At 47.7% G+C, this 13,089-nt stretch overlaps 1 protein-coding gene across 2 annotated transcripts in view; it reads right to left on the reverse strand.

The window, feature by feature from the left end:
- The window catches only part of PLXNB1 (plexin B1), a 73,309-nt gene that overhangs the window by 32,769 nt on the left and 27,451 nt on the right, over positions 1-13,089 (reverse strand). For both annotated transcript variants that reach the window (XM_084531031.1, XM_084531030.1), the window contains exon 3: positions 2,061-3,204. In XM_084531031.1, coding sequence (XP_084387157.1) covers positions 2,061-3,194 — 1,134 coding nt within the window. In that variant the 5' untranslated portion in view covers positions 3,195-3,204. The remainder of the gene's footprint in view (positions 1-2,060; positions 3,205-13,089) is intronic.

Here is a 13,089-nt window from a genome sequence, read left to right on the forward strand (position 1 = left end):
AACCTGTATTGATGCATGACGAGGGCTGAAAGCTCGGTGCGAAAGGACAAGTTGCATATCTTGAAAACTACACCCAGAGAAGATAGGAGCCTTGTCAAGCCTTGCAGGAACCTGTTTCGCACGCCCAGTTATCAAGGCACTAACAGCATCTACACAGTCTCCTGCATCCTGAGACTAATGGAAAACTGTATATACTTTCAGATCACCAGCAAACTAGAACAAATGAGCTGGGTCTGAAATTCTTATAAAAACGAGCATTTTTCCAGTTGAAGAGATTGTACTGTAAAACTCAGCGTCAGCCTCTCCCGTTGCCCTAAAAATAAGGAGGCAGTGCTAACTGGGGAAAAGGGCACACCTTGTGCACAGGCTGGTTTGGAGGCAGAAAAACGTGAAATTAATTAGCATTATTCTCATATAAAGCACAAGCTGCCGCTATTGAAAGTGAGTTAAAACCGCTCCTGCATAAAATGCTCATTGACAGCCGCTTCCACTCAGCCCTGAATGGAGCGGGCTGGAGCTGGCACAGCCCCTCGCGTGTTGTTAGATGCAATCTGAACGACAACCGCTACCGGGTACTGAATGGGGAGGGATAAAGTTTGTTAGGGCATTTACATATCATTGGCCACACTTGTTAATAAGACGCTACAGTTTAGTCAGCCCGCTAGCGCCAAGCTGTGCAGCTGGGACCCTGAGATCGCGCGCCAGGAATCACGCAGCAAGGGCTGGCTTTTTCTCCCACCCCGTGCACCCACTTCCCCACTAGATCGTACGGTGCAGGGGGACTCCACGTCCTGCTGAATGAAGGATTTCCTAAGCCGCTCACCCCACTTTGACGTGAACTCTGCCAACGTGCCCTAAACCCATGACAATTCCTTCCATGCTGGCCTGCAGGGGACAGATGGGACATGGCTAGGAGGCAGTGAAAGCAGGACATTGAGTCCCAGGCAGCCTCTTGCTTCCCAGCTCTTACATATCCCTCCTGACCTTACATTTGCCCTGCTCCAAGTCTGCTCTTTACCCTCCTGCTGTCCCACAAGTATTCTACAGTCTGCTTTAGCTGCCAAATGGAAAACCATAATTTCAAAACTGGTTTTGGACCGCACATCCAATTCCAGAGATTTCCATGACTCTGCGGTACCACTTTGCGGGAGGCTGGGATGAGGAAGGTATCTGGACAGCCTGTTCTGGAGAAGGAAGACAAGAAAACATGCTGTTCTGCTAGGGACCAGCAACGCCCTCGGTGAAAACAGGTTACTCACCAGCACAGAGCCTCACGCCGGGACACTGCACCCAGCACTGCCCCCAGAGAACACTGCTGGTTTATGTCTGTGTCACTGTCACCAGTGTCACAGCACCAGCCAGCGTGGCTGACAAACTGCAAGGATTCAGGGTCATGGCCAAGTTTCAGTTCACATTTTTATCCTGCAACATCCCGTCATGCCTTTGCCACAGAATTTAAAAGTTTTGCCTGTGCAGAGGATAATCATTTTCTTACTGCTCTGGAGAAGAACCAGGTCAGGAAAAAGCTTTCCTTGGGCACAACATTTTGCAGGGCTAATGCAGTCTCTAGGAAGTCAGGATTCTGTTGACTCTTTCTTTTACTTATGCCCTTTGTAAGAAGCTGTTGCAAGATGCACCTCACCCTAAGCAACAGCACACCCCTTTAACTCCCCTCCCTAACCCACAAGTGCACACACACATTCTCTCCTTTCCTTCCCTGCAGCACAGAAGACCAGGACATGAAGATATGAAGAACAACTTGAACTGTAGCTTCAGCACTCACCAGATGCCTTCCCCATTGCCACGCACAGCGTGCCTCCCTTTGCCAGCAACCCTGCCCACGTGCCCCTGCAGCAGGGACAAGACAGACCTGAATTGGAAGCAGTGGTTCTTGCATCGCCTTGCTGCAGCAGCAAGGAAACAGCGAGCCCAGAGGGTTTTAACCCCTGCAGATTTCATCAGAGGTCTGTGGGAAATGGACTTACTCCAGGAACACAAAGCGACCCAAAGAATGCACTGCAGACTTTTCTTTACCCTGGCAAAGGTGCAAAGCAACTTACTGCTGGCAGCTGGACGCAGTTGGAACTGACATCATATTCGATATATGCCACTTCTGTGCCTTCTTCTGACTTCCCGTCCCTCATGTAGCACACGTCCCTGGTCCAGTTGGTCAGGCGATCCACCTCCTCCATCGCGTAGACGCAGAGCGCAGACTCCTCGCTCAGTTTGCCAGAAGAAGCCTGCCAGGCAGAGAAGGCTGCAAAGAGCACTTCTCCCTCAGTGTCCAGCTGCCCCTGGGCCAGGTCCTTCCCCGGCCGGGTGACGTAGGCTGCCTGCAGGAGGCTGTAGGTGTTGGCTGTGCTCTGGCAGAGCAGGGGCAGCTCCACGTACGAGTAATAATGGGAGTCATCCAGGCAGATCCGCGAGATGTAGGTCTTGTACTCGCGCGACTGAGACTTGAGGTCCCGACGGTAGAAGAGGAAATAGACGCTGGAGCGATACGTGAAGGATTTGATGAAATGGTGGTTGTACTCGGAGAGCCGGCCCACGGCCAGTTTAGCTGTTTCTTCATAGGAGAAAATGGAGTGAGAGTCTGTTGCTTGGACATCCCCACCGTGGGCCCTGAGGTTTCGGGTAGTGATGGGAGGAATCCCTCCTCCGACTCCTCGGCTCGTGTACCCTCGTCCCACAAAGAGCAAGGGGACCTCATCCTTCGAGTAGGCCACGAGTCCCACGGTGGTGATATTGGGGTCGTTGGCAGCAACGTACTGAGTGTCGCCAGGGCTCTCCGGTCGGAAGAGGACGTGGTCGATGGACGCGAGGCTCCTCTTCTCGCAGATCCCCTGGTGCACGCTGCCGCACACGATGAGCTCCTTCTGCACCGCGTTCACCAGCAGCAGCTTGTTGTGATTGTCCGTGTGGTGTGCCTGAGGGCACTCCAGCCTCGAGACTGGGGGGAGGCAGTCTTTACTGTCCAGAACCGGCCCGGTTTGAACCACGTTCTGCATCAGCAGGTCAGATGTCAGCTGGAAGAGAAAGTTGGTGGCCCCCAGGTAAATGGTGCCAGACTCCAAGTCCATGGACAGGTGGAGGAATTTCGTAGCATTGCGTGAGAACGTGACGTACTGCAGCCCCCTCGGGATCGCTGCTCCCAGGAAACAGAGAACAGGAAGGAAGAACGTTCCCAGAGGCATGGTAAACACTCTGCAAGAGAGGAAAAGCTGTTAGAACTCCTCTGAAACCAGAAGGCCAGAACATGCACTAAACCCACCGAACAAACAGCACAAAGCACAGACTCATCAGTCCGGGGAGGTAACCCGAAGAGGAGGGTCCTATCTGTGCTGTCACAGAACGTGCTTCAGACACTGAACTGAAGCCACCACTCTTTCACCATCAAAAATCATAGGATATTTAACCAGGCTCCTTCACAACTCTTCCCAACGATGCCGTATTGGAAGTTCTCCAGGGCAGGACCACATTCCTACGCCATCCCGCACACCGTAGGCATTGTTAATGAGCAGCACCACAGGAAAACAAACCGCCGTCCAAGGCAAACACAACCTGCAGGACCATTGTTTAAATAAGCTGTAGCTGGGATCCGATACAGAGAAAACCAACAACCCCTTTGTTCTGTGTTTGATCTAATGTGAAGTTTATATTTCGAGAAAACAAAATAGTTAATCCTTCTTCGCTCTCTCATCACACTTATGGCTATCAACAGCCTCCTCTGGGCATGTGGCTCTGTCACCAGCATGTGGGGCAGTGTGGGCATTGCACAGACCTGGGAAGTCAGACCTCTGGTACTTCTCTTCTGAGTATCTTCAATCCCTCTTAAAAACCAGTCCACCATGTACCCAGCTCCTCCACAACTGCCCTGTAATCCCTGCGCTCGTTTTGGCAACTCAGCTCCTCAGGGACAATGTTAAATTTGTAGTTAAAGCAAAGAAAATTAGTCACTTCCCTCCTACTATCCCTCTTGGGTCCTCTCAGTAAGCTCAAAGTGCAATTAGCCCAGAGATGCTTAAAAGCACAGAGGTGAAAGGAAACGATCTGCAGCAGTTCAAGAGACCGAGCCCAGCTGTAAATGCTGGGGTACTCCTTTACCTGACTGGTCACAAACACACCAACTGTGCCATTCACTTGTTCTGTACAACACCCAGCAGGCAGAAAACACAGAGCAATGGTGAAAACAGTAACTTATTTCACTGTTACTGCAAAAAAACAACCAACCAACCAAAAAAAACAACAGCGCTGCTTTCCAGCTCCTTTGTCAGCAAAACAGGCATCTTTGCTCTACCGAAAGACCAGCTGAGAGGATTAGTCCCCTTGGGAAATCCAGCGGATGGAAGGTATTATAAACACAACGCATTATTAAATATAGGCTTTGTGAAGCTCCGGACAAGCCCCACTTCACACGGTTGCTGTAGGTAAGGAGGCAGCGCTGTCAGGACATAGCCACACGTGGGGTTTCTGGCCCCAAGCTGGCAGCTCTCCCCCAGAGCACGCAGCCCGCGACGCGCACCGTACCAGCACGGTGTTCAGGTTGTGTGCACACTGGGGCTTTTGTTTGCCCTGCTAATGGACACCTTGTGTTCTGCTCTCAGCGCTGCTAACGCCCTCTGCTTCACCCAGCGTGGCTCGCAGCCCTGAAGCAGCCCTGGCGCCTCTTCCCAGGGTGGTGAGAGAGCTGCAGGGCCTGACAGAGGTCCTCATCACGCGGCAGATTTTATCTCGGATGTGCTGAGGGATATCTGCAAAGCCAGCCAGCAGACACACAGAGTGAAGGATGGAGCTCGCGCTTAACTATATCACCTCCAGTTCACATCAGTTGGATGTGCTGCCTCAAATGCAACACTTGAATTATTTTTATGCATTCTTTCCATTTTTTATTGCAGAATACTTTATTCAAGGGGCTCCTTAACCATATGACTGCTGTGCTACCTCAGCACGGCCATCATGCAGATGTCCCCATGGCTCGCCGTGCAGCTCTGTCTCGAGTCTCCTCAGGTTCAAAGCCTAAGATGCCTGGGAACAAAACAATAGGCTGATGGCCAGCCACCAGCAGGAGCTTGACTGTGTTGTGACAGAGCCACACGGACACACAGAGGAGAGTCTTGTGATTCTCAGCTGTTTCCAGATCAAAGCCATCATTACACTACACCACTTACAAGAATCTGTAATCTTCTTTCCGCCTAATGCAACCTTCCTATGCCAGCAATTACACAGTAAATTCATCATGTCTTAGAAATTTCTGAATTCTGAAATACTGCCTTTCTGGCGAGAGGTCATGCCTGCAAGCTGCAAGGCTCTGATCTGCCCACTGCTGACAACTGGCAGGGCAGAACAAACGCTCATACACGCCACCAGTGCTTGAACCCAGTGCATGACACCACTCTAGCAACACAAATCTTTTTCTGAGCTCTGTGATCCACAGATGAATCTATCCCTAACGTTTCACAGGAAGCATTTGACCTATTGGAGCACCTGTACTGGTGAAGAGATGGAAAAGCAGCTAGCCCTGCATTCCAGCAGACCATAATCAAAAGCAGATCCTGCTATGGTCAAAGCTCTGGCCTAAAGCTATTATTGCACTTGCCAATATCCCCTGAGAAGTAATTTTATTAAGTAATTTTATTCCTACCATAAATGTTCCAGGTAAGAAGCTACTATCCAGTCTCGATGGCTCGAGAAGAACAGAGGGCAGCTGAGAAGACAAAAAATGGGTGGAACAGCACGTTCTGCAAGCCACTTCTCATCACTGTGAGCAATGTGCAAACACCAAATACAGCGCTCTTTGTTCCTTGCTGAAGAGCCACTAACAAATGAACTCACAATTACTGCTAGGTGAACAAACACATGCTTTAGAAACAAACGTGCGTGTGGAGCTATCAGTAGTTAGAAGCATTCCCGTCCTTCCCGAAAATCGAGAGGAAAAAGCCAGCGATGTCTTTTGATTCAATTTTGCAAATTATTTCCCAAGCACAAGCGTTGCTGCCTCTCTATTTCTCGGTCTGCAGTTAAGCCCATCACAACATCTCCGGGAGGACAGGAAGAGGGAGGATAACCTACATTTAAAGCTGATGGTTTCCTGACAGGCTACACTACTGAGCTCTTGGTGGATTTACTGAACCGTTCTGCTTCCCGTGCTCACTGCTAGCGCACAACACAGCTGTTATAGACAGATTGCACCAAAAGTGTGTAGCCTTTAATTAATTCTGAAGGCAACTGCCACGGCTTAAAGATTTTTTTTTAAATATTCCATCTTTTTTGATGAATTCCCCTTAAATAGGAGAATGCTCCAGACAATGCTCTGAACATTGGCTCTAATGCACTGTAAAATATTAATATCTAAATGATACTTTTGAGTTTCATTTATTTAATCTGGATCACAACAGAAGGGCCGGAGGATTAGTCAGTTCTGCTACAGAATATTTATATTGCATCCACAAAACAACACCCAGTAACATGGGAGCAATGGCACTATTCTGTCACTTGGAAATTGGAGTCAGACAGCTTCTTCTGTAGCACTATTTTTACCTCTCTGACTTCACATATCCCTCTCAAAGACTTTACTCATTTATTAAAGAAACAAACCCACAGCTCACTTGGACACGTTTTACCAGCGTATCAACACAAAAGTTACTTCAGTCCTCACCAATCGTTTCCCTAACACCACATCCTATCCCCCCAACACGGAGGGTGAGTCAGATGAAGTTCCATCCTCTAGGTTGTGTCCCATACTTGCAACCAATCCCAGCAGAATCGTCCTTGGAAAAAAGAGGGTCCCTGATGCTTGCATCTGCAACTTCCACTGTACAGTCTGCAGAGCCAGCCCACAGCCAGAACACAAAGATGTAAAAATTAACAGCATAATTTTTTGAGCTGCGTGATGACCCCGGGGCTCCAGCACACTCAAATCATCCAGCGTCAGGGAGAACACCAGAGCTGTGTTTTCCACACAAAAGCCCTGAATTACAGTCCCCCTTCTAAGTTTCACGTGCTCAACAGAGACTTGCTGTTTTCTGACATGGAAGACGACATTCCCATTAAATAAATACATCTATTTTGGAGTCTTATTTACCACAACCAGGCCAGCTCCCCGCTCTGCTGTTTAAGAACACTTGCAGAGATGAACACAAACCTCTGTTTTCCAAAGAAAATCGACACCAAGGAGAATCCCATGCCCAAGACATCCTGTTGGAGCAGGGCTGACACAGACAAGGGAGCTCTGTTAGACCAGCTGTGAGTAACACCAAAGTTGAGGTTAAAATGACTTTAAAAAAAAAATCTAACGGCAAAATATAAAATCTGAAGTGGCAAGGGAAGGCAGCACGGCAGGCCTGTGGTAGAAAACTCGTACTTTCAGGCTACAGAATTAACAGCATTAGTAAATAAACACTTGAACAAATTAGGTTTTCTAAAACCCTTGATAGTTATCGCTGACTGTTTGAAAATAGGTAAATTTTCTGGAGGGCAGCTGAAGATGTACTAAAACCATGCTGCACGCTATCTTCTCAACTTTTTGATCCTACTGACATTTTAACGATGCTTGTGCACTGCTAGGAGTCTGGAAAAACTGCAGAAAGTGCTCCTGGAGCCGTGGCTGTATCAAGTATTAGTTTTAGCCATACTGGAATGAACTGGTGGTAGTGGACAGGTATTTCCCCTAAACACCTCCGGCACATCCAGTCTTTCCTCTTACATATACTAAAACATCCTATAAAGAAGTTTAGAATTCCAGTACAAATGGTTAATGAAGAGTTAATGATTAATACAGGGTAAAAATAAGCTCTCTTTTATGAATTAAGACAAACTACACAAACATTTAAAAGGAATAAAAAGCAGCCACCAGCTGCCTGCAATTAAACTAAGTTTTCTTCGTAGTTATCATGTAATTGTAAACTGAGGGGCTTCTTTTCACTTAGCCATCTTCTCAAGCACTAACAAAAAGTAAACTCAAAAACCACATTCTAAACACATTTTCAAAAATAGGAAAATCAAGGCAGTTGTCAGTTTCCTATTATCTTAGCACAACACGAGGGTAACTTTCTGCCCGCTTTGTACATGTGAAGATAAAGGGTGCTTTAGGATCTGCTCCAGCTCGCTGCGTGATCGAGCCAAAGATCACTAAGCAATTTTTTCTTCTAGCCCACAAGCTCCTGACTAAACTAATGCATCTCAATGAAAGCAGATTTTTTTCCTTAGGGTTTTTAAATTACAGAAACCACCACCTTAACCCAGCAAGCTGTTCCCCAAAGGTTATTTACCCTGAGTAAAGTGCCTTGTCATTTCGTCTGACATTGCTTGTCACAGGACCATCAGTCAAAGAGGCTTCTACTCACTTTTTGCATGAACAGTTTGAAAACTAATCCTGCTTCTTAATCCTCCTTGGGCAAGGAGATAACAACAGCTATTCTAAGTCAGACAGAAGTCCACCTACACAGAAACCCCGTCTCCAACAACAGACAAGAATAGATGGCTAAGGAGAAGTGGAAGGGCAGACAAGCACACGGCATTTCTTCCAGCTTTGGGCCTTCCCAAACGCAGACTGAAGATGTGCAATCCTCTGGATGGATACACGAGGTGACCTGAGCTTCTTCAGACAGAAAGAATTAATTTCTCTCATAACTCTGTCAGCCCTTTTGCCAGCATCTTAAAATAAATAAATAAATAGATAAATAAATAGATAAATAAAAAGTACCTGACCCAGATGAGCATCCTCTTTTCATGGCAACTGACCTGGACACGCTACCCCATTTGACCCCCCCAGTCCTCCATTTACCCACCCAACAACCTCTCACTCTCCCAGCTGCCACATAATATGCCAAATTTACCTCCTGTCAAATACCAACCGAGACTGAAATATTCTTCTGGGCAACTAAGTTGAAAAAAAAAACAAAAAAAAACAAAAAAAACAGTTCTCTAGCCTCTGATGTGCAGAGCACATTCAGAGAACGTAAATAAGTTTAATTTGTTGTGATAAAGTCCTTCTGGGAAAGCATAGATCACTTCAAGTTACCCGTCTAATTCACCCTGCTGAGCTAACCTACCATTTCTACACAAACACAGATAAATCTAAACCCATCACCTCCATAGGAACAAGCTTGCCTGCAGAAGTTCAGGACCCCATCTGTTGATCAAAATACAGGCTAATGTTGGAGCAGAGGGACAGCCTTGGAGTACTCAGAAAATTCCAAGAGCAGATTTCCCATTTCCAGTTAATTGAGATCCAAGAGCCAGCTCTTAATCTGTTTAATGGGAACCAAACTGACTTTGAAAGAACTGTCAGATAAGGCTATTGGAAAAAAAAAAAAAGTTAAGCTTTTGTGGAATTACGGTTACAGTCCCTATCATGATTTAATAAGTAGTTAAGAGAGGAAACCATAAGTGGAAGAGTTTCCCAAGAGAGGAAGGTTATCAGTGAGATCTGCAAAGAATTCATTCTGCAACCTGTGCTGCTCAGTATATTCACAGAAGATGATCTGCAAAGAGGAATATGTCTGGAAGCGGCAAAGTTTACTAAGAAAAAAATTGTTCTGCGCAATCAAATACAGAAAAGACATCAAAAAGATACAGAAATCGCTCAGTCATAACCACACAGTATCTTCATTGCCAATAAATACTAAAACCAACAAAAAATGTACTAATTAGATAAATATATGAGGACCTGAATTAGGTGTTAACGCTCAGGAGATTTTTGGAAACTTGGTAGGTCAGTTTGGTATTTAGTATCAAGCAAAAAGGGCAAATGCAACCTTTGGCACGATCAGGAAAGCAAACACACCACCATCTTGTTGTTGAACGCTGCAGGCAGTTCTGCTTCCCACATCTGAAAAAGGAGACAGAATGACAAAAAGGACAACAAAGATGATCAAAAGCATAGAACAGCTTCCATATAAGGAGAGACGGAGCAGAGCTGGGCTTCAGATGGACAAAGAGGCAACCGGGGGAAGACATGGAAAACGCAAGAGATCTGAAACAACAAACAGTGTCAAGATGAGAAGCGTGGAGTAATTAACGACCACGTCTTACAATGCAGAAAAAAAGAGCACCCATAAACTTACAGATGACTATTCTAAGCCAGTTCAAGGATAATTTTCACTGGATGCAATGTATTTTATATAACATTTAAAATGCACAATTAAATTGCGGAGCTCGCTGCTGTAGGATGTCATGGAGACTAGAAACACAAACAAGTTAAAAGAGATTATAAAAATTAATGGAGAATAGATGTAGTCGGGATCAGATGATCAGATACGACTCCTAGCCAAGGAGGGCCCTAAACTGGTGATGGTCATAAGCAGGGAGCATCAAATGGGGGGAGGAGAAGAGAAAAAAAATAAATAAATCACGCTACACATGCCCTGTTCCTTACAGTACTCATTAAGCATCTGCTTCTGGCTATTGTCAAAGACAGGATACCGAGCTAGACACAGCTCTGCGAGTTGCCCCAGGAGGACAGTTATATTTAAACTTCTTATTTTAATGGTACATTTATAGATTTTATTTACTTTTAAATATTAGGAATGTAACTTCAGCCCTTCCTAATCGCATATTTAGGAAGCCGGAAGCCTAACCTCATCGACTATTTCTAAAGGCATTATCTGCCTTATTAGCATGTAGATAGCATCTCGCTGACTCCTGACAGCGCAGCACAAAGCTAAGGCACAGCACGGCCGCCAAGCAGGCGAGCATCACCTTCAGCAGGCTGGGAAGGAGAAGCAGTGGCTCCAAGCCACGGGGCACAGAGGTGGCAGAGGTGGGTCCGGAGCACCAGCAGCCTCTGCCAGGAACAGCTCTGCCCTGTTTTGCTAAACACTCAGTGGAAACTTCTCACTCAGAAGCCGGCGGAAGAAAACAGGGGCCGTGTGCGCCGTACGCAGAGCTAAGCGCCGGGGTTTAACAGAACTGCTATTGCTAAAAGTAGGTCAGGGCCGACCGTTCTGCCCAGGGAGAAAGGAAACTAAAGCACAGCAGACTGTTTGGCCAGGTATTACAGAAATCCCTCATCAGGGATTTCATCACTACTTCAAACAGGCGTGATTCATGTTTTACCGGCCTCCACCTCAAACACGGCACGCCTTCCCAACCGCGCTGCCCTCCCTGTCATTACGGGCACCTCTCCCCAGCCTCAGCCCAAACCCCTCCTGTTCTCAGCTTCGGCTCCACGGGGCTGCCAGGAAAGCTCGAGTCCTGCCTTAGCTACTCCGTGGTGATTTCCACGGGGCAGAAATGCCCACTGCTCCCACCAGAAGCAGCTAGGGCAGCGCCTGCTCTCAGTGCAGTCACGCCTGGCAGCGTGCCCCCAGCAGGGAGGGCAAAACCTACCGCGTGCAGCACATGCTGCCCGGACAGCACCAAGACCCCTCACCAAGCTCTCCTGTCCCAGGGATGAGGGCCACGCTCTCAAAGCAAGTCCTTCTGTGGACAGCTTGGCCTTGGGATAACCTAGCAAGAGAGAAAAGGAGCTTCAAATGTCTTTAAAACCTGCTTCCTGCAGGGGACTTGCAGTGCCTCCAGTTGAGCCGACTGGTCACCATCTCCAGAACACCAACCCACCGCAGTGAGGTGTAGCAGTTCTCCAGCACATCCCCAGCTCTTCCAGTACAAGTTGTGGCACCTCCCAACCCCTTCCAGTCCTAGAGCTCAGGAGGAACTGTGAACAGACAGGTGATCTTCCCCATTCCCTCCTTCACGGGGCAGGCAGGCAGCTCCAAATGTCCAGCGCAGGTGGGCTTTGCTGTTTTCCTTCACTATAGGACACCTTGCCTTGATTTCAGTCGTGTGAAAGGATGCTGGCTCTGCACTTGCACCCCAAGGGGAAACCGTGCTGCTCACCATGCCAGCATCAGCCCGACAGGACTGCAGAGTGGGAGAGAGACCAGGGACCAGCCGCAGGAGTTGTTCAGCCAGCAGTGGTACAGACCACAAGCAGACACACAGCACCACATCCCGAGCTCCACCACCCAGCTGTCGGGATGCAAATCAGAGCCCTTAAGCCCTGCAGCCTGCCTCGAACAACCCCTTTCACTCTGCAGACACCGATCAGCACAGGGTGCTGTGGCCTGTTAAAGAATGGCGTTTCCTTGGCACCCCAGAAGTCCTCCTTTGTTTAGCACAGCAGCTCTGTAAAGAATTAACACACCCTTGGAGGGCAGGAAGGAGTTCTTCTCTGTGTTTTCCTTCTTTGCACATAAAATTCATTTTTCTGCCCTCCCCACTGTAGAACCATACAGCCTGACAGCAGTTTGACAGCCTTCCCCCATTACTCCAGCACTGTCAGCAGTTCTGGTTACAGCCATGAATACCGTCAGTAATATGCAAATAAACTTAATGCAGTGCAACCACATGAGTAGCATCTACTCCCTCCCACCCAGAAGAGACAGCAAAATCAACAGAATTCCACATCACTGCCACAATCTGCTTGTGGTTTGCCTTCAAACCAAGCTGGGTAACATTCTATCTTGTATTACTCAACTCATTTTAAAACATTATCAGAAGTGAAGCTTTGATCAATTAATTCCATAAATTAGTACCTAAGCCTGGAAGACTATCAGCAGTCAGCTATGAACTATTAGGCTCGATAATTAGGTTACACAGGTCTGCTAGATAACGATCCACGTTGGGGCACCCAGCCATTTTCTCCCACCTCCACAATCCAATACCAAAGCTTTCATAAGGCCAAAACTAGAAAGTAGCACGCCAGGTAGTTCAGAAAGCCTGGGGACCTTCTCAAGCTGCTTACAGCACGCAGAAAACACGGAAGCTCCCAAGCTTCCACTGCGCTACCGCAGAAGAGTGAACGACTTGGGTGCAGACTTCAGAGCCAGGATCAACTCTGCACCAGCCTCAAGAGCCCCAAGCAATGCCCTTCCCGCACAGGATGGGATCTTGGCTATTCAGCACTCCCAGACGTAGCCCAAGACAGAGCGGTGGTGCAGGAATCATGCCTGAAGAGCTCTCAAGGTGTTTGTGGTCGAGGAGCCACAGGCTGGCAGCAGGGATGCAATGTGCTCTTCTGCCCTGCAATCACAGCCCTACATCCCAGACTTCGTCCAGACGTGGAAGTTCTTAGTTCAAGGATAAAAT

Source organism: Aythya ferina (genome assembly GCF_964211825.1).
Source record: "Aythya ferina genome assembly, chromosome: 10".
NCBI classification, from domain to species: domain Eukaryota; kingdom Metazoa; phylum Chordata; class Aves; order Anseriformes; family Anatidae; genus Aythya; species Aythya ferina.